This window comes from Amia ocellicauda, chromosome 18 (assembly GCF_036373705.1).
Source record: "Amia ocellicauda isolate fAmiCal2 chromosome 18, fAmiCal2.hap1, whole genome shotgun sequence".
Classification (NCBI taxonomy): Eukaryota; Metazoa; Chordata; class Actinopteri; order Amiiformes; family Amiidae; genus Amia; species Amia ocellicauda.
In genome coordinates, this window is record NC_089867.1 from 22961630 (window position 1) to 22986630 (window position 25001).

At 46.5% G+C, this 25001-nt stretch overlaps 1 protein-coding gene across 4 annotated transcripts in view; it reads right to left on the reverse strand.

The window, feature by feature from the left end:
- Positions 1 to 25001, reverse strand: part of vps13d (vacuolar protein sorting 13 homolog D) — a 58652-nt gene that overhangs the window by 27913 nt on the left and 5738 nt on the right. Inside the window, exons 8-49 of one of the 4 annotated variants that reach the window (XM_066691239.1) lie at positions 24813 to 24983; positions 24505 to 24605; positions 23907 to 24075; positions 23590 to 23691; positions 22994 to 23207; positions 22681 to 22860; positions 22182 to 22312; positions 21860 to 21926; positions 21360 to 21539; positions 20933 to 21063; positions 20551 to 20683; positions 18177 to 20447; positions 17560 to 17711; positions 15752 to 16846; positions 15453 to 15543; positions 14980 to 15106; positions 14103 to 14283; positions 11783 to 11965; positions 9802 to 9976; positions 9350 to 9560; positions 8736 to 8907; positions 8129 to 8244; positions 7824 to 8036; positions 7430 to 7701; positions 6898 to 7031; positions 6551 to 6706; positions 6094 to 6268; positions 5799 to 5873; positions 5270 to 5473; positions 4883 to 4972; positions 4271 to 4411; positions 4020 to 4151; positions 3555 to 3629; positions 3079 to 3184; positions 2843 to 2995; positions 2589 to 2724; positions 1839 to 1886; positions 1473 to 1623; positions 1138 to 1354; positions 771 to 1018; positions 464 to 655; positions 53 to 179 (exon numbers count right to left, since the gene is read on the reverse strand). In XM_066691239.1, coding sequence (XP_066547336.1) covers positions 53 to 179; positions 464 to 655; positions 771 to 1018; positions 1138 to 1354; positions 1473 to 1623; positions 1839 to 1886; positions 2589 to 2724; positions 2843 to 2995; positions 3079 to 3184; positions 3555 to 3629; positions 4020 to 4151; positions 4271 to 4411; positions 4883 to 4972; positions 5270 to 5473; positions 5799 to 5873; positions 6094 to 6268; positions 6551 to 6706; positions 6898 to 7031; positions 7430 to 7701; positions 7824 to 8036; positions 8129 to 8244; positions 8736 to 8907; positions 9350 to 9560; positions 9802 to 9976; positions 11783 to 11965; positions 14103 to 14283; positions 14980 to 15106; positions 15453 to 15543; positions 15752 to 16846; positions 17560 to 17711; positions 18177 to 20447; positions 20551 to 20683; positions 20933 to 21063; positions 21360 to 21539; positions 21860 to 21926; positions 22182 to 22312; positions 22681 to 22860; positions 22994 to 23207; positions 23590 to 23691; positions 23907 to 24075; positions 24505 to 24605; positions 24813 to 24983 — 9398 coding nt within the window. Of the gene's footprint in view, positions 1 to 52; positions 180 to 463; positions 656 to 770; positions 1019 to 1137; positions 1355 to 1472; positions 1624 to 1838; positions 1887 to 2588; positions 2725 to 2842; positions 2996 to 3078; positions 3185 to 3554; positions 3630 to 4019; positions 4152 to 4270; positions 4412 to 4882; positions 4973 to 5269; positions 5474 to 5798; positions 5874 to 6093; positions 6269 to 6550; positions 6707 to 6897; positions 7032 to 7429; positions 7702 to 7823; positions 8037 to 8128; positions 8245 to 8735; positions 8908 to 9349; positions 9561 to 9801; positions 9977 to 11782; positions 11966 to 14102; positions 14284 to 14979; positions 15107 to 15452; positions 15544 to 15751; positions 16847 to 17559; positions 17712 to 18176; positions 20448 to 20550; positions 20684 to 20932; positions 21064 to 21359; positions 21540 to 21859; positions 21927 to 22181; positions 22313 to 22680; positions 22864 to 22993; positions 23208 to 23589; positions 23692 to 23906; positions 24076 to 24504; positions 24606 to 24812; positions 24984 to 25001 lie in introns of all 4 variants that reach the window. The other 3 variants (XM_066691238.1, XM_066691241.1, XM_066691240.1) reach the window with 3 other exon arrangements.

Genomic DNA, 25001 nt, shown 5'->3' on the forward strand with positions numbered 1-25001 from the left:
GTGGATTGAGACGTACAGGGCTGACGCCAGGCAGTGGGGAGGACACACTCACATGTTGGGCTGCTCTTTGTCGGGGTAACAGAAGAGCAGCGGGCTGAGGCTACGAGCCATCTCGTGCTCCTCAAACTGCCCGGCCGCGTCTGTCTTCCCGTTGTCCTGGCGGAAAATGAGGGGCAGGCCTACAAGATAACGCAGAGAGGGACAGTCAGGGTGGTTTTAAAACGGGACTTTGACTGCTAGCAATGATTACATGTTATTAATACAGATCGTTTCCTTTTTCTTTCCTGCTGGACAAATACACCATGCTCAGTAACTTGACTGAAAGAACTACAGTCACATTTCTTTAAACATCAATTGTTGCATTCCAAGAGCTTGAAAACACATAGGCGAGTGGCTTAAATATAATGGAACAACAACCATGAGACTGATGGAAGACTGAACTCCTATTTGAAGTGTGGCATACCGGTTTTGTTGGCCAACCAATAGGGGGCAGAAATGAGGATCTTGAGTGCCCCCTGTGCCCTGAAGACGATGCGGATGGTCAGACACAGCAGGCGTTTGTTGACATCATACAGACGCATCCTCACCACATAGTTCTGTGTCCCGGGAGGAATCAGGAGCTCCTTACACACTGGGAAATTCTCCAGCAACACACCTAGTCACAGACACGGAAGAGTCACTTGATGAGCAAAGCAGGCATCAGAGAAAAATAGGTTCAGTCTAAAACACACCCAATGCTTCAGTAAAATGTAGGCTGGCAGGGCCCTTACCCAGCTCGATGTTCTGGGACGTGTCCGCAGCATGCAGCACGGCCTCTTTGCCCGGCTTCAAGGAGCCTTTGATGGTGGTTCCTTTTATGTAATAGTTCAGGTCGCAGGGCAGCAGGTTAGCCAGGACTAAAGTGGGCAGCAGGTAGATGGTGTGGCCCGGCTGGCGATAGATCTGCTTGGTGCCGCCTGATGCGACCTTGGCCGGCTGCTGGTCAGGATAATTCTCCTTCTTAATGACCACGCAGAATCTGAAGAGAGAGGGAATCGTGAGACAGCGTCCAAACAGGGAAGTTGTTAATCACTATTTATCTTCAGTTCAACCCATCACTTTCAGTTGCACTTCACCCTCCGGAGGTGGCGCGGTTACCTGAAGCTGCGTTTCAGGTTGTCTTGAACGTCGGCGGAGTGGCATTCCCTCTTGCTGCTGTTGACCTCGCCCTGCTTCTCCACGCTGGTCCAGTGGATGGGCGACTTGCAGAAGAAGAGTCCTAGGCCTTTGGGGCGAGCCTGTAGCCTCCAGGAGGTCAGGTGAAGAGGCACGGCCACGGAGTCACCGGGCAGTATAGGGGGAAGGAGCACAGGCTCTGTTGGGGACAAGAACATCACTGAAGCGACAACACTTGGCCACATAGAAGTGAAGGTCTGTCTGTCATCATGACTTTGCGGCCATTATACTGAAAACATTATGAAACTGGTTCTTACTGTCAGGGGCTGATGGGCTGTCCAGACGCACTTCCATCGGCACCTCCAGCCGGTTCTTGACCATCAGGGCCGAACGCACGGTGATCACCTTGTGTGCGCTGCCTTCCATAGTGATGGAGAAGACCACCCTTACTGGGGGCAGGGCAGAGAACTGGAAGAACAAGGATCATACAACCATTAAAAAAGACACTTCCTTTACACACCAGACTCGTATATTCTCTACATGTCAATCTGAACAACAATACTGATCATAATTATTAAGCATGTGTTCTGTTGTTTTAGTTGTGTACATTTAAAGCATTCACAGAACATGCTGAATCCCTTATCACTTCTTGATGCAACATTAATAATTGGTAGAGAACTTACATAGACATGGGGGTGAATGATATTGGTTCTGCTGATTGGGCTTCCAACCTGAAAAGGCAAAATAAAAGTCCCTCAATATTAAGAGCCCTGACACACACACGCATGCACGCACACGCACCTTCTTTCCACAGAGTAAGCTCCCTGTAAAACCAGACACAATAATCAATGCAAATGCCTGGAAGCAGTGATTCTCAGCAATTGTACACTTAGCTCTGCATGGAATCAAATTAATTCCAAGTAATGTAAAGTGGCGAACACTAAAGTAGCTGGGTTATTGGATTTTCAACACTGGCACCCATTCAGGAAACTGACAATTGGCAGGAGTCGGGTAAATGACTTGCATTGATATTCATTTACTGTAATGTGCCACCGTTAAATAGAAAAACAATGTACAAAGTATGGGAACAACATTAGAGAGTGAGTGTTCACAGGGTGCCCATGAATGGATGCTAAATAGGAAAGAACTGAAACATGAGAAACAGATGGAATGTAGATCGAGGATATTAAAAATGATGTTTTAGTCGAGTGAAGTTTGTAGCCACCAGGCATGAATAGTACTCAGTTTTGATTAGCTGAGCTTCAAGTTTGAATGTTCATGAATATTCAACAGAGGAAGGTGTTTGGGTTTATTACAAAACCCACACATCAGCTTTGGATTAACATATATGGTGTTCAGATCTTCTACATTTCTAGGGGTTCATAAAGTAGTCAGCATCCTTCAGCTTTATGGTTTTGAACCCTGAAACATACCGTGCTGGAGGGATTGTTGCGGTCAGGGGCAGCGTAGCGAAAAAACACCCCGACCTTGTCCACCGAGACCGGTTTCACCTGCTCCCAACCTCCCACTCGGACCAACAGCTGGTGCAACTTCAGCTCGTGGGTGTGTCTGCAAAAGAGATTAACCAGGGTCACACAGTCAGGGATGGAAGGGACCTCTGGGACCCCCTCAGTGCATCCTCAGTGTCTTATACTCCACCCTCCCTGCTCAGTCCACGCCCACACACCTGTGTCTTAGCTTCTCCCGGGCTTCAAACTCAAACGGGATCTCCTCCCCCGGCAGGACCTCCCTCCATTGGCTGACGTTGTGGGTGTCGTCCGAGCCAGGGCCGTGTGAGTCAGAGATGGAGTCCACACTGCCACTATGAGACAGTGCCACCCTGTGGACGGAGGACACAAGTTACAGGCACTGTGCGATGACCCCCGGAAAGGGAAGGTTTTCTTGTGTGGCGGCAGAGTTTACCTGGTGGGTGAGGTAGTGATGGTGGCAAACAACATGGTGCAGCCAGTGTGGTTCCGCAGAGCGTACGGCACAAACGGTTGCCTCCGCTTGGACAACTTCACATCCGCTGGAAACCAACGAAGAACAGAGGTCAACACTTTGGTTGCCTTAGCCATCCTATGCACCAACATTTATTATTTATTTGGCCAAACTGAACTAGAATTCAGCACCCTTTGCAGTTCAAAACCCGATTAGTTACTAGTTGGTGATTATAATTGTTATTCAGAAAAACGCTTACTCGATAAGTGCATTAGGTGGTTAAGGGTACAATGCCAAGTAGGCAGCATTAAATAACTGGATTAATGAACAAGCAAGAAGAGGAGAAATACTGCATTGTGTACCATATAAGTAGAACTCGATTGCGAAAAAACCTCAGCTGTGAAGACCCCTATAGTTTCAAAGAGCAGGTCACCCTCACCCGGCCATCGGTACTATACCTCGGACATGAATCTGCTGCTCAAGGTTAGTCAAGCTGGCTGTGCTCCTAGTTCTAAGGTAAGCAAGTGGCAGACCTGACAGCAGAGAGAAACAGGTTCAGAAAGGGGAGAAACATGCAGCACAGATCACAAGAGCAGTCCGAAGATAAGGGAAAATTAGATCAGGGACAGAGTAGGACAGGTGGAGTTTAGGTTGAAAGCACATCTGCAAAATCTCACAAGAACAGACTGCAAGCTTCAGTGCTCAGGTGTTTTAATCACAGCCCTACATTTAAGTGCCATAAGCACTGGTTTTATTCCCACAGTTCAAACTGAAGCACAAGACTAATCTTTGAACTAAAGCAGGACTGCTTTTGTTTAGTGCATTCACAGGTCAAACAAAGGGGCCAATATACATTAAAAAGCTCATCCTCTGAAACATCTTCTGCACACGGAAGTTGTTCTGTTTCCAGCTGCCAGACTCACTCTGTCCGAAGCAGGGCGGGTCCACGGATGAGCCCATCCAGGACAGGGCGGCCGAGTTCCTGGGGGACTGACCCTCCTCTTCCTCTTTACAGTAATCCGCCAGCCACGAGCTCTTAGTGGTGTTGTATTGCTCTGATGACAGGAAAGGTAGAGCAGATTTCTTCAATGGATGCATTATATTCCTAATACTACAATAGAGAGCTTTGAAACATGAATGACAAGTTATATTCAAATGAATGCTGATGACCTACCAAGTAACACCGAAGTAATGTTGATGTCCAGCCTCTGTTTGGCCTTGACTCCTAGTTTTAGGCGTGGAGGGTGCAGGCGACCAGCGGCCTGCTGCTGCCAGTTGACATAGCAAGGCCAGGGTTCGATGAACGGCTCCCAGCCTGAAACACAGAACGGCGTGGCCGGGAGAGACTGAGTACAGGACACTGCTTAAGACTGCAGCTGACTGAGGGAGGGAGAGGGTTCACACCCACAGGAAAGTACCTCAAACACAAAACTACATGCACAACAATGTTAATGAAAAGCTTTCTGAAGTAGAAGTCCACATTCCACATTCCACAGTCCACACACAAAAAAAGGTGAGGGTAACAACTTTACAACCAAACAAGTTAGAATCTCGAATCTAAAAAGAGTCTAGAATCATCTTATATGGACTTCTGGTTTATGAACAGTTATATAAATGGTTTGGAATTCTGAGCAGCATGAAAATTGTAGATTTTAATATATTGCTGGTGATGTACTGTCTCTAAAAAGACATCAGTGTTCACAAGCCATTAACTTGGGAAGCAGTGCTAGGCTGAAGACAGACAGAACAAGGAAGAAACCCGGCAGTAGCAGAGAGATCATCTCACCTGAGAGCTCACGATTGTAGTAATCTCCAGACAACGTGAAACTGGCATTCCCTTCAGGATTGGATACAATGCGCTGCAACACGCACAGCCCTGCAAGGAAAATACTGACATGAATGTTGGTGTGAGCGGCACCAGTGAGGTCAGAGTCACACAGAACAAAAACCGCCAGCTTCAGATAAGGTCATGGATTTGCCATAATAACTATCTCTTCCTAAAAATAAGGAAAAATAGAATGGCCATTCCAAGAAGTCCAGATGTTATTTTGGTGTGGATATAAAATAAGAAACAGCAACAGAGAAAGACACATCAGAAAAGGCCATGAACATAAGAAATACAATCAATTCACACGGTTCACGAGACAAATTCTAGTGCGAGACAAGAACTGACGTGAGAAGGTGAGCTCCGCCAGCGGCACATCACAGTCCAGACAGTCATCGATAAAGCAGATGCACACTCTCTCCGCCTTCACCTCCACTCCCGAGAGGGGCCGAGAGGCAGGATTGGCCGAGCCGGAGTCAGCCCCGCCCCCGGGCCGTGATGTCACTGCCTCGGCATTCTCTAAGAGCCAAGAGGCGGCCTGGTCCAGCGACCCTGCACAAGGGACCAATCACAGGAGGATTACAGAAATGTACCCGCCCCTTTTCGGTTACTATCACAAACATCCCAAACGGTGCTGTTAAATGGTTCGATGACATTAAAGCACATCTTTCGAAATCTATTACATTTTAAAATGGCGTCATACTTATTATTATTATTTTTTGTAAAACTGTACTAAAGTGAACATGTGTTAGTTTTCCATGCAAGTGTTTCTTGAGTTTAAGGATGTTGGACAAAATATCTGAACACCTTAAAGGCAGGACTCCAGTTAAAGGGTGAGCTGCTATAACTGCCTTTTCAACTAGCCCACAGTGTTTACCTTTACAGTGGATTAGTGCACGTCTGCAGTCTTCCTTTCTGAAGCCCAGGTCCTGTAAGTGTGACAACTGGCCCTCTGCAAGAAAAAGGCCATTGACAATGAAAGGTCTGTGGCATTAAATCCTCCAAAGACTTGAATTATTCAAATTCTGCCCCAGGTCAGCTGTGTGGAAGTCCCAGTCCCAGGTGCCCTTTCACTGAAGTCCCATTAAGTTATTAACCCCCAAATTCTTTTTATCTTCGGGTGACCCTAGGATCTCTACAGTGGGACCTACAGTACCCGACATTGGACCTACCAACTAACGCCTCCGTCTTGTGCCTGAAGAGGTCCTTCTGGCTCACGGCCGCATCCGGGTTGGAGTCCAGATGGGGCTCTCCGGGGCTCGCGGAGGTGGGGATGGACTTGGCAATGGCCAGGAAGAGCTGGACATCATTATAGGACAGCCTGATATCCAGGGCTGGAAACTGGATCTGGGGGAGCATGGAGCACTTGAGTGAGGTGGGCTTTGGTATTTGACTACAGGACACAGTATTAATAAAATATGTTTGCAAGTAAAATAATCGTATGTGAATGAAGACGACGACAAATCAGATTTTTAAAAAGAATAAGAAAAGGTCTTGAAAGCATTTTTTTAAACCTACTTTCAATCTAACAACTTCTTTACAACAATGGTCTCTTTCAAATAGGATGAATAAATAAAAAAATAAAAAAAAGATTGCTGTGCGGACTGTGGCCCTTGAGTGACCCCTCACCTCCAGCAGTGGCGGAAAGTCCTCCGTGTTGAAAGCATCCAGGAGCCCCGAGCTGCTTTGATAAGTGGGGCTTCCACACAACTCCACCTGTATATTGACCGGGTCGATGATGGACAGCGCCGTTTCTTGCTCACTGCCCAGCCGACACGAGAACACCTACACGGGGAGGAAGCAACACCTCTGTCAGCACAGGGATTTCAGGTGCTTCCAACACTTATGGGTCAAAAATGGGCTACACTCTTTCAGCTGACTGTGCAGTAAACCAAAAACAGTTCATGACTTTTCCTGGTGTGCAGAGTTTTCAGTGGTGCCACTGGGCGAATGCCCACGATGCCAGGCTCTCTCACCTCGATGCCTGCCAGGCTGCCAGAGAAAGGGCGGTCCGAGAGCCGGGGCTTGTATGTCAGGACGGTGGTGCCTTTGAGGATGATGGCATTGGTGTCCAGGCATGACGAGTCCTCCACCACCACAAACTCCGTCCCTAGAACATGTGCGGAAAGGTCATAAAAAGGTGAAGCAGGGATTTTTTTCAGTGTGCAACTTATTTTTCAGCATTTGATTCGGTTTAAAATTCAGTTCACCGTTACGTACTCCTTAATCTGTAATCCAGTGAAGTACCTACAGGTTTTACAGGGCTTTACGAAAACACACATAAGGCCAAATAGCAACTCATTAGACATTTACAAAAGCTGTCGGGTTTGCAGTTTAATGGACAAAATAAATTATATAAAATAAATGTATTGTCTGGCCTGGCCATTCTCAGCTGTTTGGGTACCAGTTGTGCTATAGCATTAATTAATTAATTAATTAATTAGCATTAATTAATCACAATCAAAGGGATGTCGACACCTATGTGCGTAAAGAGGCCGCGCATCTTACCCGTCACATTGATCTTGACCTCCAGGTGGTGCTCGTGAGTGACCGTCACAGTGGAGCGCTTGGTGACCACCCCCATCTTCACCGTCTTGGGCATGACGGCACCAGTCCCCCCCGGGTCACTGCCGCCACTGGGGTAGCGCTGGCGAGAGGGGGCGGCTCCCTTATCCGCGGGAGTGCGCAGGAAATCCCTGACCAGCTGCAGCCAATCAAAGATGAGGAAGACGCGCAGGTTGTTGAGGACTACTGTGAAGCAGGAGGAGTCTCGTGTAGACCTGGAACGAGAGAGGGAGAGAAGGACAGAGGAGGGGGTTTAAAGCGTTTTCCCTACAGACCTACTAAGAGTATGAATTTGAAAACTCATTACAGAGATGCAGTGAGCAAGTCCTCTCAGTACCGGAAGTGTAGCTCCATCTGCAGGGAAGCCCGGTTGGTGCCCGTTTTGGAGGGCTGGAGGATGCAGTCGAAAACATTGCGCTTGCGTGTGGCCCCGGAGCTGTGGCCCCTGTAGCGGGTGTCGTACGCCAGGAGAGAGTGAGACACCAGGTTCACGGACTTGGTCCCATTGGAGAAGCTTTCGAACAACAGCTTGGATTTCATGAAGTCAAATCTGAAACGGAAGTTGAATGTTGCTGTCTGTTTCATTTCTTTGTTCTACATCATGCGATTGATGGCATGAAGGGGGAAAAAAGGACAAATTACCTGGCAAGAGAGTGGGCGCCCCTGGCACTCTGGGAGGTGTCCAGTAACTCCAGACTGACGTTCATCATGTCAACCAGGAAGGATAACCCGGTGTACACCTCTCCGCTGAGCACCGTCTGGGGGGACATGGGAGAGAACAGGGTATGAATCCAGACTGAAAACACATCAACAGCACTTTGATTTCTATCCTACAGTTTGTCATCTTCATATTTAATCATACAACCTTATTTTGCAGCCATACTGGAAATAATTCACTGTTACCTATTATCCATGCCCATATTATGTCAGCATCGGTGTTAGATAACTTAAGGAGAAATGTACTGACATTTAAAATTGACTGCCTAATTAAATGGTCACATGCTTGGTATCTTATCACCCATCACTGCTCAAAAATTAAGTATTTAGAAATCATGACAAGAGGGTCTGTGTATGTCTTGTGTGTGGTCAAGAGGCACTACAAACAGACTAGGGGCTAGACCAAATCAAAACTGTGGCTTCTAACAATTAACGAGTTAACGAGTTATTGAAATTAGGCAAGTATAATGATTGGATTCTCAAGCTAATCTCTACAAGAGTCTGGTTGGGGGCACTAGAACAGGTCACTCACATAGGTGCTGGGGTCCTGCAGGTTGTAGGGTCTCAGGAACTCCTCCACCGGCTCGCCCAGGTTGTTCTCCAGTAGCCCACGGATGAGCCGGTATCTCTCCAGGTCCAGGGAGCAGTGCACCGAGGACAGGCTGCCATGGATGGACATGTCCGGCACGGCGTGGCTCAGCTCCCTAGAGCACAGGGTGAAAAGTATGGGATCTACCTGATCTACCGATTGTACTGTATTTAATGCAGAATATGTTCAACTAATGGTGATATTCATGAAACTACACGTATAAAAATTATATATCAACCACAGGCTGTTATAGTTGGATTATTTCCTTCCAGTATTCTGGCACACAAGCCCATGACACCCGAGAGGCTGTTTTCTGAGAGGGCCTAGATTAAATCAGAACTTCAACACACCTAATACATGCGAATTACTCGCAGTCACAGAAAGTAATTGCCGTTTTCTGTTCTCCAGTTGTTTCTCACTAAAGTATGGGATTCCAGACGACAGCAGGGTGGAGGTTTTGATCTGACCCAGGCCTGGGTGCAGGGATGAATATAAAGGTCTTTGGAGCCCCATTGAGGGGCACGTTCTCTCACAGGGCAGCGCTGGGCAAAACTTACTTGTCCAGGTTCCTCTCCACCTGCAGCTTGAGGCGGCATCGTTCCTTCAGCAGGTTGCCCCCCGTGTGGCGCACTGCATAGGAGGGGAAGAGCAGGTCCGTCTCGGGCTGACCCCCGCTCTCCCACGCCTCTCGAGACAGACGGTCCGCCGCAAAGATGTCCATCTCCTGCAGGTCCAGGGCAATGCAGTCCAGCAGACACATGTGGTCCTCTGGGGACAGAAGACAGGAAATCAAGGGGGACTCGGGACACTTGCACTGGACAGCTCTTTGTGACTCGAGGGCTTTTGGAGAGAGCACAAGGTTTACGCTACTTTTTTCAATCACTGGTATTGTTATTATAAGTTGGAGTCTAAAGCAGTCATTATCGTAAGAAAAGTATTCCATGTTCTCGGACCATTTTAAAATCTGTAATTTATTCTTGCCTGAAATATGTCATTTTTAGTAACTCACCCGGACTCTCTGGTATGTCCACCTCAGGCACCCGTCCAATGCCTGCCTGAGGGCGGCCCAGTGTGAAAGCACCGGTGGCATTACTGGTGCTCTCTGCTGCAGCTTTCCCCGCAGGGTCCTCTGCACCGCCCCCTTTCGGTTGCGCCACCTGGGGGGCCGCGTTCTTCTCACGGTCCTGCACCACAGAAAGTCACTGTCATCTGGGCACAGGGCAGCAGTATCAACACACTCCTGTAACCTATGAATCTACCAAAGCTAACTTCACCCGAGACGGATTAGACTCGTGCGTGGCTTTAACTCAGCCATTATGATACATTTTTAGAAATTACACTTAATATCAGGGCTGGATCTTAAGAGTTAATGCTGAACAAACCAAAAAAATAATATTAGGGTGACAGAGAATTATGAGGTGGCATTAGGGATATAATTCACACCGTGGTACATACACTACGTACCGAGACGCACACAGTGAGATTTCACTTCCATATACATTGAGATTTTCACACAATACGGAGATATTTCTGTATACAGGAGATTGAGGTCCACACCCATAGCTCACACTAACGCCATTTGTGTCTCGGTATATACAGTGTGCACGCGTCTCGGTACGTAGTGTGTGTACCACAAGAATTATATCCCTAACGGTGTCTCATAGAAATTGGTGCCATTATAAGGGCCTCTACTCTAATCCTGTAGCTCAACAACTGTTACTGCAGTTACATTTCACTCTATTCCAGAAAAAAATCTATTCAAATCAAATCAAAGAGCAAACACACCATGCAGGACTCAAGATGCACTTAACTTCCCTTTCACAGAAGAACAGGACCAGTGCAATACCTGGGCCCTAGACTGGATCAATATACCACTCTGTGCCCTGGCTGTTATCGGAAGTTACACACTCATTTTCGACGCATACCAACAAAGATGGGATAAAACAAAAAACAGTATTGTTGGCTCTGAATGACAGCTATCCGGCCAGTAGGAAGGTAACCAGGATGCATTATTTTTCCTTTAGAAAGAGAGAGGGACACCACATATGCAAACAAGACACACACACAACCGTGCCCAGGTACCTTGTAATGGGCCGGATCCTTGTAGGAATTAGCATGCAAAATCAAGTTCTTCTCAAATGAAATAAAGTTGTGTTAATGGTCATGGTTAAAAAAAACAACAAAAAAAAACACTGCAATTAAGAAATGCTAAAAAAATATATATATGATTGGGGAGATGGGGGAAAAATTATAATAACCAGAAGACAAACAAGCTCTCAGAAATGGAAACAGAAAATTGAAATAAGTAAACTTGATGTTCCCAGGAAGGAGCGCTATATAAAAACTCTCATGCTGCCTGTTTATGTCACATTGCCAGGAGGGGAGGCAACCATCGGACCTGGGCCTTAAGCCGTGGACCCCCAGAGATTTATTTTCTCCTACAAGAGTCTTTTTGTTTGCCTCTCCACCAAGCATAATGGTTTATATTTTTATATTGTGTATAATTCCCATTTTATATCGTTCTTTTCACCTGTGAAGCGCTCAGTGGACACCCTGCAATGGGCGATATGCCAAATTAAAATGGATTGATGAGGACTGAGCTGGTAGACTAATGCATAATATACAGACGTGTTGTTATTTCACTTGTGATCTACTTAAGAAGTGCATTATTCTCCCTTCGGCCATATTTTTATGCCAAACAGTAATCTAAAATCACTGTATTGCATTGTGTATAAATGGGAGGGCTGACACTTCTTCATTGTCGCGATTCCTTTCAACATAAATATGTTACTTAAGGGAAATCTCTCCACCATGTTTAACTTTCCTCCAGAGCAGAGTGTGAGTAGAGTGTGAGTAGAGTGGAGGCTGCACTGGCACAACAGCAAAAAGCCGGCAAGACCACAAGGCACAGAGACACGGAGCAAGGAGGCTCTGAAAGCAGGACTCACCAGAGACGGGAGAAAGGCATGAACCATGGTAAGTTTCTCTACCTTGTCTCTCAGTGAGAAGGTGCCGCGGGAGCCCGCCTTGAGGAAGCGGTTGCGAACTCGCAGCTGGCCCAGGTTGGCCACGATGAGGCGATGGGAGCGGGAACTTTCGGGGATCAGGAGGACAGGGGCGCCTGCCTGAATGTCCAGGAGGACGCGGGCGGCGCGCTGGGGACGCTCACAGACCTGACCCAGGAGAGAGGCAGAGAAATCTCTTCAGAAAAAAAATAAGGGCGGGTACATTTAGGACTGAAAAACACTTTTTGTTTTTCCCACCGAGAGAATCGTGGACATTTGGAACTTGAACTTGAAATCTCCAACTTATTATAAGCTTCACAATTTAAAAAGTCACGTGAAGAAAATTAGTTAAAATCAAGGGTTTAATTAAGTAATTGAGAGCCGAGTTGGAACAGAAACCACCGGAGCAGGGGCTCCCCAGGACCAGGGTTGAGAACCAGTGCTTTAAGACCCTGAGGAGACATTGGATGTGCAATTTATTAATGCCCCTGGTTGTTGAAATTGCCAAGAAAGTATTTTGTAATATGCCGTTGAAGGGTTTGGGTGTTTGAAACATGACAGAGAGGGTGAGGATTTTATTGATTTATTTTTAAGCCGATTCCATAATGTTTTTTCAGATCAGGGCTCTGGGACATCTGCCGCACGCGTATGGTCAAAGGAAAAGAGTGACCTTTTTCACAGATCGGCGTGGATTACACTCAGGGTATTAAACCGACCTAATCTCAAGTTTCCCAAACGGCATTAAAGCGGGCAAGGATTGACATTCCAGCTGAGATTTAGTCTTGGTCACATTCGAGGTTCTGAGCGAAGCCAAACCGCAACTAAACGAGGGAACAAGTAGGTGTTTGTCAACGATATTTCATTTTAAATCATATCACAGTCCGAACAATTATATAAAAGCCTTGTTACTATTTAGTATAAAGGATGTGGGATTAATCAGTCATGCAAATGTGGAACAAATATTTAGGACAGTCCGGTTTTACTCCAGTTTTTTAGTACCTAAACAGATTAATATGAAAATTTGAATTCTGCTGACGTTATTTTACAGTTAGTACTTTATTGCATAATATTTTAAATGTTGATTGTGGGATTCTCTAATTTCACCGTTTTGTACATAATTTATCTAATATTAAAGCTGAAAATGAGCCAATAAGGAGACCACACATCTCCGGTAACTGCCAAGAAACAAAGGGGAAACTAATTAGTTTACGATTGCTATAAAAAGCCAAATTATATGAAAGAAACTACTGTATTAATGTCTACACAGGCATGCAAAAAAACAAGGAGAATTTATAACAGAAAAGCAAAGTTTAACATGACAAACTACTCTATAAATGGTTTTCCGCGGGGGCTGAACTGATTTATATTCAACAGCGCAGTGCCAGAAGCCAGGTTCTCATAATTGTCAGTAAAGGGTTAACACACAAACCCTGCTGACCCTGGATTCATGGGCAGACAGGCAGCAATGGCGAGTTTGAGACTCCGCGCTCTCTGAAGGATAGATCTGTCCTAGTAATTCCTCCTCAGATAACTGTAGCCCTTTCACATATTATTAACAGCAAATAATAAGAATAAAAAGGCTTAGATCAGCTGGCTAATTCCTTGCTCTAAATCACATTTCTTGTAGCTTGCAGACATCATAAAAAAGCTGGAGCCACAAGACTCTAAATCACTTCGTTTCTCTCCACGACTGGGGATTAATCCCATGCCTAGGGGTGATAAGCCTTCAAATATAAAGTCCTACGCATACTTTCATCATTGGAAATGAAATAAGTGACTGTGATGAGCTTCCAGCCTCGTAAAGTCACTGAGCCCAAGTCTTGCGTCTGTCTGTGCGAGAGAGACGGGCAGGTCTCTGGACCCGACGTGATAATGTGGGAAAACAACTCTATCAGCTGTAGTGCCTGAGAAACACACAAGTTTATAGTTTTAACTCCATCTGGCCTGTCATCTACTTAACCAGAACACATTACTCACTGAAGGTGCCGCAAGTGTCAGGTCCCTAAACACTGACTATTTAAAGATACTGATGGGATAAAGATTACTGATCACTGATTTTGATGGGATTGAACTGAAGATTGCAATATCATGAGCACAGCAAATTTGGTATACAAAGGAAAGTTTTTTCTATTTATTTCAGGGCCATGTGACTGTTTTTCCACACGGTTTACATAATGCATGCTAATAAAATGTCCAAAACACTAAAAAAAGATTCGATACAATTTAAAAAAAACTGTACTGGTGGAACATCACATGTAGGACAGAGGGAGAGCATGTGTGGGATATGCTGAAATAAAGTACGCACGGCTTGCCCCTCCACCGCGGCCCTCTGCCGGCCGAGAACGTCCTGCAGTTGGGTGAAGTGCTGGATGAACGCCACCACCTCGGCCTGGAAGCGTTGGGTGTGCACGTACTGCACCGACGCCATCTGCAAGCACACCTTCACATCACACTCGCGCTCCAGATATGGGTCCGGCCCCCCGTACCTGCGAAACAAAGAGCGCTTCAGTCACCAAACCCAACACTGTCTCCTCAGGGGTTAGAATGACCAGTGAAAAAACTCCCGTCAGGCAAAGCGCAAGGGTCTCCTGGCTTTCGTCGGATTAGGCCCACTTCCCGATCATAATGAATGCATTTCTGCTTCCAAAACCGCCTCTCTCTCTCTCCCCTGAATCCATAACAGCTGCCTTCTGAGCAATAAACACAATCAATCCCTGTTCCAAAGCCCTGCGATTAACCATTTTGAGTCATAGGTTCACCCTTGGACACATGGAAGCTTTTAGAAGAAACAATAAAACCTTGCCAACATATTGCACATTTCTTTAAATATATATATCGAATTCTGGATTGAATTCCGCATTGACTTAATCTTCTTTCGATGCCAAGAATGCAAAGCTCTTAAACTGCTTTAATGAGGTGTGAACAGAACACCGCCGGAGCCACCGGAGTTCAGGAAGAAACACAGAGAGGAGAGGGACACTGTGCAAATCAATCCAGACTGGCATATGGAGACAAAAGAACGGTGACTTATGATCCCAGTACAGCAGGAACCATTAACTGAAGTGAACTACTAAAGGGCCTCAAATCTCATCTCTAATATGCAATATGGAAAGAATAATGAAAGTTTGGGCACTAATGTAGCAGTAGCCCCCCAGTCTTTAACAACAGTTAATCAATATTACTTGTAGATGTCAAAGATGAGAGCCTCGCCGCCTCTTGTGGTGAAGCGCTCCCGGTACAGATCGCCGTGAGGAGTCAGGTCACTGAGAGACAGACTTCCCAGAGTGCCCTGCAGTGCCAGGTCCCCATCTGAAACAACAACAGGAGGAGTCATCACAGAGCAGAGTATTCAGAGCCAGGGCACGTGAGCAGCATGGATATCAGAGACCCTTTACAAATCTGGGTAATGCATGTCTCAAAGGCTAAGCTGTGACATTCATTGGTCATGTTCGGTAACTGCAGTGTGTGGATTTGAATTAGTTTACCTGCATGAATGAGCTGCAGACAGATATAGCTGTCCAAGGCATGATGTAACATGACATTAGTGTGAAAAGCTGTTATTTTTTCTGGCAAGTGTTTATACTACTCCTTTAGAAGTCTAGGAATAGTCAACAGATTGTGTTAAAGGAGGAAAATTGAGTAATTGAATACGTACCAATCATTTCCAGGTGAGCAGAGAGTTTGGAGACGCTGGCCTTAGCAAGTTCGTTGGTCTTCTTGTTCAGAATGAGTGACAGGGCGTGGACCTGGGTACGAAACCACAGGGAGAGTGAGGAAAGAGCAGCAATTATTTACTTCGCTAGATCAATTAGCAATAAAGAAAGAAAATATCTAATCATACCATTATTCTGATGTACTAAGATACCATTTCTACATTTTTAACATAATATTTAAAAACAAACAAAACAGTCAAAATAAACCAATATGTGATCAAACTCTCTCGATCAGAAATACCTTAAGGTCAAGCTTGGTGTTCACCCTCTCGGCCGGTTCCTCCTCGTCGTCAGTGAGTGTATCCTCAGAGATATCGGCAAGACTGGGGAACAGGAGGGAGTGGCCCATGGGCTGGGGGGTGCAGGGCGGCACTCTCAGGGCGTGGTTGTTGGCGGTGGAGCCGATGCCAAAGAAATCCAGGATGACCACCCACGTCTGGAGAGTGATGAGGACATCGAGGCAGTTGAAGTCCACGTCCACGCTGCGGCCGACACTGCCGTAACGGCTCTGGAACTCCGGGTGGCGTCTGTCCACCAGAAGGACGTTGATGTGGACCAAGGAGTCGTCGAAGGGTGTCGCGGGGTGGGGCGAGGGCGTGTCGTGGGTGGGAGAGGGTGGTGGGGTGCTCGGGCAGGTGGGATCCTCCTGGTTCTTCCTGGATCCCGTAGAAGCAGTGCTCGGGTGTCGCTGGTAGAGCTCAAACACATTCTGCGCTTCCTCCATGTGGGCCGGAAGGGAGCGGGGCATGTCTGGGTACTGGGCATTGGAAGACGAAGGGCACGACTGAGAGAGGTATTCTCTTGGACTAAAGGTGGAGGGTTTGGGGGCACCTCGGGACACCATGAGGTGCTTGTACTTGGAATCAGGGTTGGGCTCAAGAAGATCTTCCATGAGCAGGGAGCGCAGAGTCAACTGGACTGCCAGGGACTGGGGGTGATCTTTGGAGAACTCTCCTTCCAAGTCCTGGAAGCAAAGGCTGACCAGCCCTTGAGAGCCCTGGCTGAGGTCGGCACTCAGACGCACTTGAAGTTCGGCCACCCGGAAGGTGGCCCTGATCTGGGTGAAGGAGGGCTGCTGCCGGGGAGGGGAGAGAGGGCGCAGGGGAGTGGGGGTGGAGAAGGAGGAGGACAACGAGGAAAAGGACAGGCCTGAAGTAGGGGGGTCCCGTGCGAAGAGCCCACCCTGCGGGTCAGGGAAGCGGACTGGTTTGCAAGTGGAAGGGGTGGGCGGTGGAGGGGTTGGGGGATGGCTAGGGGTTGCCCGCTGTTCTTCGATGAAGGTAAGGTTGTCCAGGGTCTGCAAGACCTGCTCGTACACAGTCTTCGCAAGGTTCACCTAATATAAAGACACAGAAGATCAATTCCTCAGTGGTTGCTCAAGTTTTTAAAATATTGACATTACATGGCATGACATGACTTTGAATGAAAATTGTATTGGGAAAACTATGCAAATGAACATGGAAGTCTAGCACCACCTTGTGAGGGGAAAAATGCATTACAACCAATCACACAGACATTTCACTAATATCCAGCACCAGCTGACAAAGACTGAAAAAATTATGTATTTAATAAATGATAAATGAAGGAAATATTAAGGTATCAATGATAAAATTTGCCAGATGTGAGCATCTAATCATGAAATGTGTATCTACTGCAAAAAAAATGTAAATGTTTAAAAATAGTTTTATTTAAGTAAGAGATGCCTATTGCCAAAATATTGCAAATGTTCTACAAATAAATAAATTTAGATCTAGTTTAGGGTTTCCCAAGCAGTGTGCCTTCAGGCATAAACAGGAATGCTGAAGGAATTGTTGAAGACACACATATGAGGAAAACAAACAATATATACAAATAAATATAAATAACTAAATCTAATTTATTATTGAATAAGTTCCTGGTATGCTCAATTTTAAATCTTATAACAAGATGGCTGGGTGGGTGTGACTGGTCTAAACATCTACTTTGTGATGTACTTTAATTATTCATTTATTATAAAAAGCACAAACACAAGAAAAACTTGTAAGAATGCTAGCTGGCACATCAGTTTACCTGAACTGCGTTGACAAACTTGCCCTCTATTCGCAGCAGCCCTGCATTGTGGAAGGACTCCTCGTCAGACAGGAAAGAGAAATCTGACCCGTCATCGATGGGAACTTTCTCTAGAGTCAACTGGATGGTTGTGTCCTTCAAGATGTGAAAAGCTAAGAGTAAAAAAGAAAAAGACAGGGTCACAGTTAGCGGAGTCTCTTGCATTTTTACCCTAAAACATAAAACATATCACTATTAAGAATGACCACATGAATACCTTGGTGCCTAAAAAGTCATTTATATTAATTGTGTATTCTTTTCATATTTTCTCTTTATAAAATAGATAAAATTGAGGGAACCATTAATAATCATTGCAGAATCATCTAGAAAGAATTGATACCGAACGCCAATGAGATGTGATCACTAATGTAAGTGCAAAGAACCTGAACCCTAGGCAACAGAAACATTAGTATAAAGTTGTCTGGAAAACGACTGACATAAACCTGAAGATGAGACGATGATGAATTCCAGGCACTGTATTCCCAAAATTCAGCTAGACATTCAACTCACTGATCTGCCAGGAAAATTGTTTGTCTTATTTATTTCTCCGACTAGTCCATGACTTATGTACAGCTCACCTTTTCCACGATTCAGGTACTCAAAGAAGTCGTCCCGAGTGAACTGTGGCTCCTCCAGATTAACGCTGCCGTTGTGGGAGGGGGAGCAACTGGAAGAGGGGCTACCATCCCCACAGGGGGCTTTACGGGACACCAGGTGGGTAGTGTTGAGGGAGTAAAGCCTGATGTCTTTCACCTCCACCTGTAACCTCTGCCGCTCCGAGCTGTCCTGCTCGGCCACAGAGTTCTGGATGGTGATGCTACCCAGGTGCCCCACTAAGAGCTCATGGTGACCTGGCTTGCGGGGGATGGAAACAACGGGGGAATCGATACTGACATTAAGGATGAGTTTGGCCTTGATGGCATCTAAGCTGGGTTCCTTTCCTGGCTCCTCAAGATCATCCTCGTCTTCAAAGGGAATGCCCCCCTTGGCCTTCTTGGATGGGGTCTCGAAAAGGGAGACCATCTCGCTGTATTCCGCCGTCTTGGAGACGAGGACAGTGGATACTTTGGTGGCCGCACTCTTCAGCATGGAGCGGAAATTATCCTCAACTTCGTTGGCCGAGAGGCTGAGCTCTTTAAGGAACTTCGCCGAGTGGTTGTAGTGCAAGGAAGCCATCTGGAGCTTGAGAGACCACTCTTCCTGGGTTCTCTCCAGGAGATGGAAACTTAAGGCTTCCGAGGGCATCCCTCCAGCACTCTTCAAGAAATCCATCCCTGCAGCATTGGGACATTTTTCCACATTTCCAATACTAACCACAAATTGGTTTCTTCCACCTTCCTGAGTCAAGTCGACCAGCTGCAGGCTTCCGAGTGACCCATTGACATCTAGTCGGCTTCCCATGGACACATTGACCTTAGTGCCGTTCACGCTGGCTGTAGCAATCTTCATCCCTTTCTTCTCTCCACTCAGAACTGTGCCAGTGGTCACAGTGCGCAAGAGCAGGACATTCAACCTGTGAATCTCCACCGTCACCTCTGTGTTCTGGTCGTAAGTCGACTGGAAAGTCTCATCTGGAGATGTGCCCTCAAAGTCAGACTGAAGAGACTGCTGCTGGACAGAGGAACTCCAGCTGGTTTCCTCCTTGGGAAAGGACTTTTGGAGAAACTTCAGAAGCTCCACCATTGTCTCTGGATTGAGGATGATGTCGAGATTGTTGACTTGCATGGACGTCACTTGAAGGGAACTGTCCAGGTTCATCGACGGGCAGTCAGAGCTGACAAACTGATATTCCAATTTGATGAGGGCTTCCTGGTCCTTGAAGACAGAGGAGATGGGAGAGATCTTATCAAAGGAGACACCTGATGTTAAACCCCCATAAAACGGAGATGAATCGGGCAGTTTGGGGTCAGGGGTGACCGGGGACTGTGGCTGGCTCTCACGGAGACTGCCAGTAGGCACATCAAAGCTGAGATGCTTGTGAGAAGCCACCAAGAGATCAAAGTCAGAGCCGTATGTTTGGATGGTGTCCACCAAAAGCAGACCATGGACAGTAAGGGATACTTCAGCGTCATAGGGCCGCTTCACAAAATGAGCATTGGTTCCAAACACTTTCAGAACCGAGATGTAGCGGCCACCACTCTCAACGCCCAACTGCATGTAGTTTATATTGAACTCAGCAAGGAGGAGTCTGGATTCCACCAGAACTTCTCTGGTGTGCTGCTCCAGAGTCATCACACTCTGAGTCAGGTTCTTGGCAGAACCCTGCAATTTCCACTGGCTGTCATCCTTCTGAAAGATTTTTTCGTGACGCAATGTTAGAGGGTCAGAAGACTTACTGCCCTCTGGCCTCTTCGCTGTATCCATTTCCTGGGCTCCAGGGCTGTCCAAACGAGCCAGACAACTCCGTAATGCCGCCATCTTCTCCAAGTTGATGTGGACTTTGAGATCGGGGAGAGTTCCCGATAGCACGGCTCCAGGAAGCTGAGGGTCTGAAGTGTAACGAAGGCGCTGTTCCAGCTGTAGCAGGACGTTGAATTTTTCCACCACATGTGTGGGCCCCACCTCACTCTCCTGCAGGTGCTTCCAGTTGTCCTTGTAACGTCCCACCATAATCTGCAGGTCTAAAAAGGACAACGAGTACTTCTCGTAGAGACTGCATGGGATGCCCTCACTCAGCGCCAGACTGGACAGATCCAGACACTTTCCTTGGCTTTTGACTTCCATCTCGTTGTCAAGTTCAGGGGGAGGGGATCCTGGGGGAGTGGCTAAAGGGGTCTGGTACTCATCGTCACTGAGCTCCTCCCCTTCCACTGTGGTATTCCTGGACTTGACTTGACTTTTGGGGCCTTCTACATGGAAGAATGAGAAAGTTAGCTTTAGTATTACTGTAAAGGATACAGTTTTCAAATGCTCCACCATCCATCACACTTCAAATGTGTGAACAAAACGTACCTTTGGAGTTGGTGAGGAGAATCCGTCCCAGGTCTACAACCACTAACATTGGGTCTTCTGACTGGAAATCATCTGGGAAAATCACTTGAGGAGCACAGATATCTAGCTTCATTGTCCAGCGCTTGCTATTCTCCTGCCATTGAAGAAACGCAGACATTAATCAACAGTTAGTGGTGGTGCTGTGCTGAGGGGTAACCGAGTCAGGTATTAGGTCCCAGATACATTAACTGAAATTGGGTTGAGTTGTGGAATGATGCCTTCAACATACTTGAAGGCATCAGCCTGACTGACAAATGAATCGGACAGAGACTTTGGAGAGACAGAGACTTTGCCATAGACAAAACCATTAATATATATACATGTATGAAGGAAAAAGCCTTACAATAAACTCTCCCACTAGGAGCTGATCAATCGTCTGTCGTATCTCAGCTTTGGTCTGAATCTTCAGCTTGTTGTATTGCCTCCTGGCTGCCTCAGCGACCCTTAGCTCCAGTTCTGACTGGTATCCAAACCCTGGAGAGAGATACAAACAGCGTCATGCAGGCAGTATTGACCACCTGCTTATCAGCAGAGTTATAAATAAGTTCACATACCAAGGCTGCATCAACCACAGAGCCTTCAACCCCTCTCGGTCATTATCTATCTAAATCTATTAGCCAGACTGGGGTGACTGTAGACAGCAAGCAAATAAAAAAAAAAGGAATTGATAGGTTGAATAAAGCTTCGATATAAAAATGTGTTCCAATCCAAGTTCTATAGGAATACAAGAATTAAAACTGTGTTCCAACCTTAAAACATGTTGTTTCTACCTGATGTGTGGACTCGGCCCTTGTAGAAGAAGTCCACCACCTTCTTGATTGCCTGAGGGTTGTAGATGATGTTGAGAGGACTGGTGCTGACCTCCAGACGCCTCTCGAAGTTGCTCCTTGCAGGGTTGCGCTCGTAGATCATCTCAAAGACAGGGGGCGCCATGCTCTCTTCAGTAGGGCCTGAGGCAGTAAAAGCATCAAGAGCAGCACCATAAGTTCACAGCAGAAGGAAAGTTTTGAGAAGCTCACGTGTAGCTGTATTAAGGACTACTGTTTTTATGTACAAAATCTACAGGGAAAAAAATGTCAGAAATGAATCTACACAGTAAACCACCACACAAGGAAGTAAACAGTATGTGTGCTTCCACAATTCAAGATAACACTTAATATACATTTGCTTGGCAAGGCAGAAAGCCATATACAATGTAAAGAAATGAAAATCAAATGGTTACATTCTTCACATTACAAAAAACTATCAATCCACAATATCACATTCATACCTGCACTGGGTACATCTGATGCACCAGCTTGTCCAAAAGGTTGATTAAAGGCCCCGGCAACCTTGCACTGAGAAGAAAACAAAAAAGAAAAAACACAATACAACAGCAATATTTCCACACGAACTCAAAAAGAGAGTAACCTATTAATTTTCTGAATAACAATGGTTTTATAATGCTGAGTTGGTGGCACAATCATGCCACTGCAAAAATGTGGTTTTATAGCATTAAAAACGATTAATGAAATTCATCATGGAGGTCTGAGGAAATCAAATTAAGAAAAGCGAGCCTGGCTTCACCTCTTCTTGGCGTTCACTGCTCTCACCTGTTTGGGGGACACCAGCACGGGGAAGATGGTGTCTTGGGTGGTGAGGTCCCTCAGAAAGAGCCCCCCCAGCTGCACAGAGAAAAGGGAAGACTCGGTGCGAGGAAGGGACTCCACTCCGATCTTCACCCCTGAAAAGACAACAAGGTGTCTCTTAAGTTGTAATATAAGGGTGTATGCTATTTACATGTGTATGTTCAGAAACAGTTTTTTTTGACAGTTTAAATTAAAAACCCATAAGAATCCCCTTTTCTTGAGGTCCCGTATCTCAAACTGGGCCAAAATGGCTACCTTAGGCGACCAGAAAATATCTCTGATATGATACGATATTCAAGTGTAAGGCTATTCAAGCACATGTATGGTTTTACAAATGACGGGAAAGTTATTCCGGTTTCGGTAGTTTTTCTTTAGGTGAGGCAAGGGCCTGGGGCAAGATCACGAGGGTAAAGAAAGCTCAAAAGTACATGTCTGAGGTTTAGCTCCAGTTTCCGCCCGGTACCTGAGAACTCTAGCTCGATGACACCAGTTTCCTGGGGCAGTTGGCTCTTGGTGTCCTGGTGTAGCAGGGTGACCACACCCTTTTCCAGCAGGAAGTCCAGCCTAGCGAAGAGATGGTCTCTCCGAGTGAAGGTGTTCAGAGTCTGGGAGTCTTCCAGGGGGTCAAAGAGGTCCTCTGTATCTGCTGGAAATAAACAAGAGCCATTAGAACCATGCTGCTTAGAGGGAGAACACAACAGACCAGAGAAAAATGTTTTCTATATAGGCAAAATGCATGGTTTCCTGCAAGGTTTGTCCCAAATAAAAGCACTTACCCAGAATGTCCCACGTCTCTTGGCCAGGCAACAGTTCCTCTGCGGCCACTCCTTGACCCTCCATGCCTGTCTCGGGACACTGGGACTCTCCATACCAGCCCCCCCATCCCGGGAACCAGGACTGCAGGTACTGGATCATTCCCGTGCTGCCGCTCTTGGGCAGGGACCCCGAGGGAGACCTACTGGAGGTCTCGGCGATCGACTCTCGGATGCTCTGATTCAAAGGGAGAAACAAAACCAGTCAAAGGTGGTTTCCTCTCGAGCTGTTGATACAGAAAAAATAAATCTGCTGGATTATGCCAGACTCCACTCATGGGGGGGTAACAGTGTCTGCTGGTTTCTGTTCCAACAGGAGCTCCCAATTAATGTTGTTATTGAATCAACTAAAACTTTCATATTTGATTTTTATAGCTGATATCTTACAATCTGTTGATTATTCAAAACACTGAATTCAAATGCAATTAAACCAGTTAATTGTTTAATTAGACCAATTAAGGAGCCAAGAGCTAGGCTGGAACGAAACCCAGAAGACACTGCAGTGGCCCTCCAGGACCAGAGTCTGACACCCCTGCCCTAGGTAGAGCATCTCCGCTTGCCTCAGCGATCTCCTCCTGCTTGCGGAATCGCTCGTGCACGATCTCTCGCAGGCTCTTCAGCTCTTCCAAGCTCTGCTCGTCCTCCACCCGGTCAAACTCCTCCTACACAAACAGATCAGAGCACAGATACAGATGTGAACCATACTGCACCCTCACATGGCACCAGAGTTTACCCACCACCAAATGCGAGATCTCGGGACAGACCAACACTGGCTAGGCCGATTCTAATTCGCTTTTAATTGGAGATACAATAGCAAACATGCTTGACTCTCCTCCAGCTTTCTCTTCTTCAGCGGGGCCGAGCTCTGGGTTCTTACCTCCTCTGTGGGGCTCAGAGCGACGCCCTTCAGTCTCTGGCAGTATAAGGTGGTGTAGCACTGGGCGTCCCGTGCTCGCCGCAGGGCAAAGTCCCAGTTTCGGCAGCGCCTCTGCTCCCGGATCTCGAACAGGTTGGCGTTGATGGCAAACATCCACCATTCCCGGCAGCTGTGGAGAGAGAGTCCGCTTTTAATGATCTTTCCCAGCACATCGTGACTGGAGTCTAAAGCACATTTTCTAAAATATTTATTTATTAGTAATCATTTTCAAATGAGGCTGTCATTGCCTCTAATTACTCTGCTAATTACTGCATCCCTTTTCAACAGCTTCAAACTCATTAATCAATGTGTAAGAAAGTGTTTATTAGAGACTTTCCACTGCATTACTTTGGAACTAATTCAGAAGGAAAGCAACAGAACCGCTGTTGTATTTTTCAGTCACGAAACAAAACATGGGCGTGAAAATAGACACATCTACACAATAGGCTCATTTACACTAATCTTTGCTATGGTAAAAGAAAACATACATATTTTTGTCAACATTTTAAGGACACATCGTGTCAAATCCCATTGTTTTGAAGGGAAAAGGTGGACTCACTTTCCTGACACGGGGACTTTTGGCTTCCATTTGCGAAACAGCGCCTCCCTCTCCCTCCGATCGAGCTCTTTCAGAAACGCCATGATCTGCTGGTATTGGACCTGGAAAGGGAAGGATAGGTCTTGCTCAAAAACGATTCTCCTACTCCTACTCGGCCTGCCATTGATCTAATTACACAGCTAACAATATTCGGGACTCATCTAAGCAGAGACAACATAAAGGGTATTATATCAACAGGGCAACAAATGGCAACCCCCGCCCACATGCACGTCTCAAGTTGGAGGTTCTCGTTCTGGAGAGAGGCGCACCTGTGAGAGCCGGAGAGACAGTGGCTGCAGCTGGACGTGTCCTTCGATCCGTGCGGTCTGGCGGGAGCGCAGCGGCTCCTTGGAGGCGTTTCTCCGGAGCTGGACCGAGGCGCACACAGGCTCGAAGATGTACTGGTGCTCCCGGCTCTGCATGCACTTCGCCATGGCCTCCTGAAGTGCGAGAGGTAG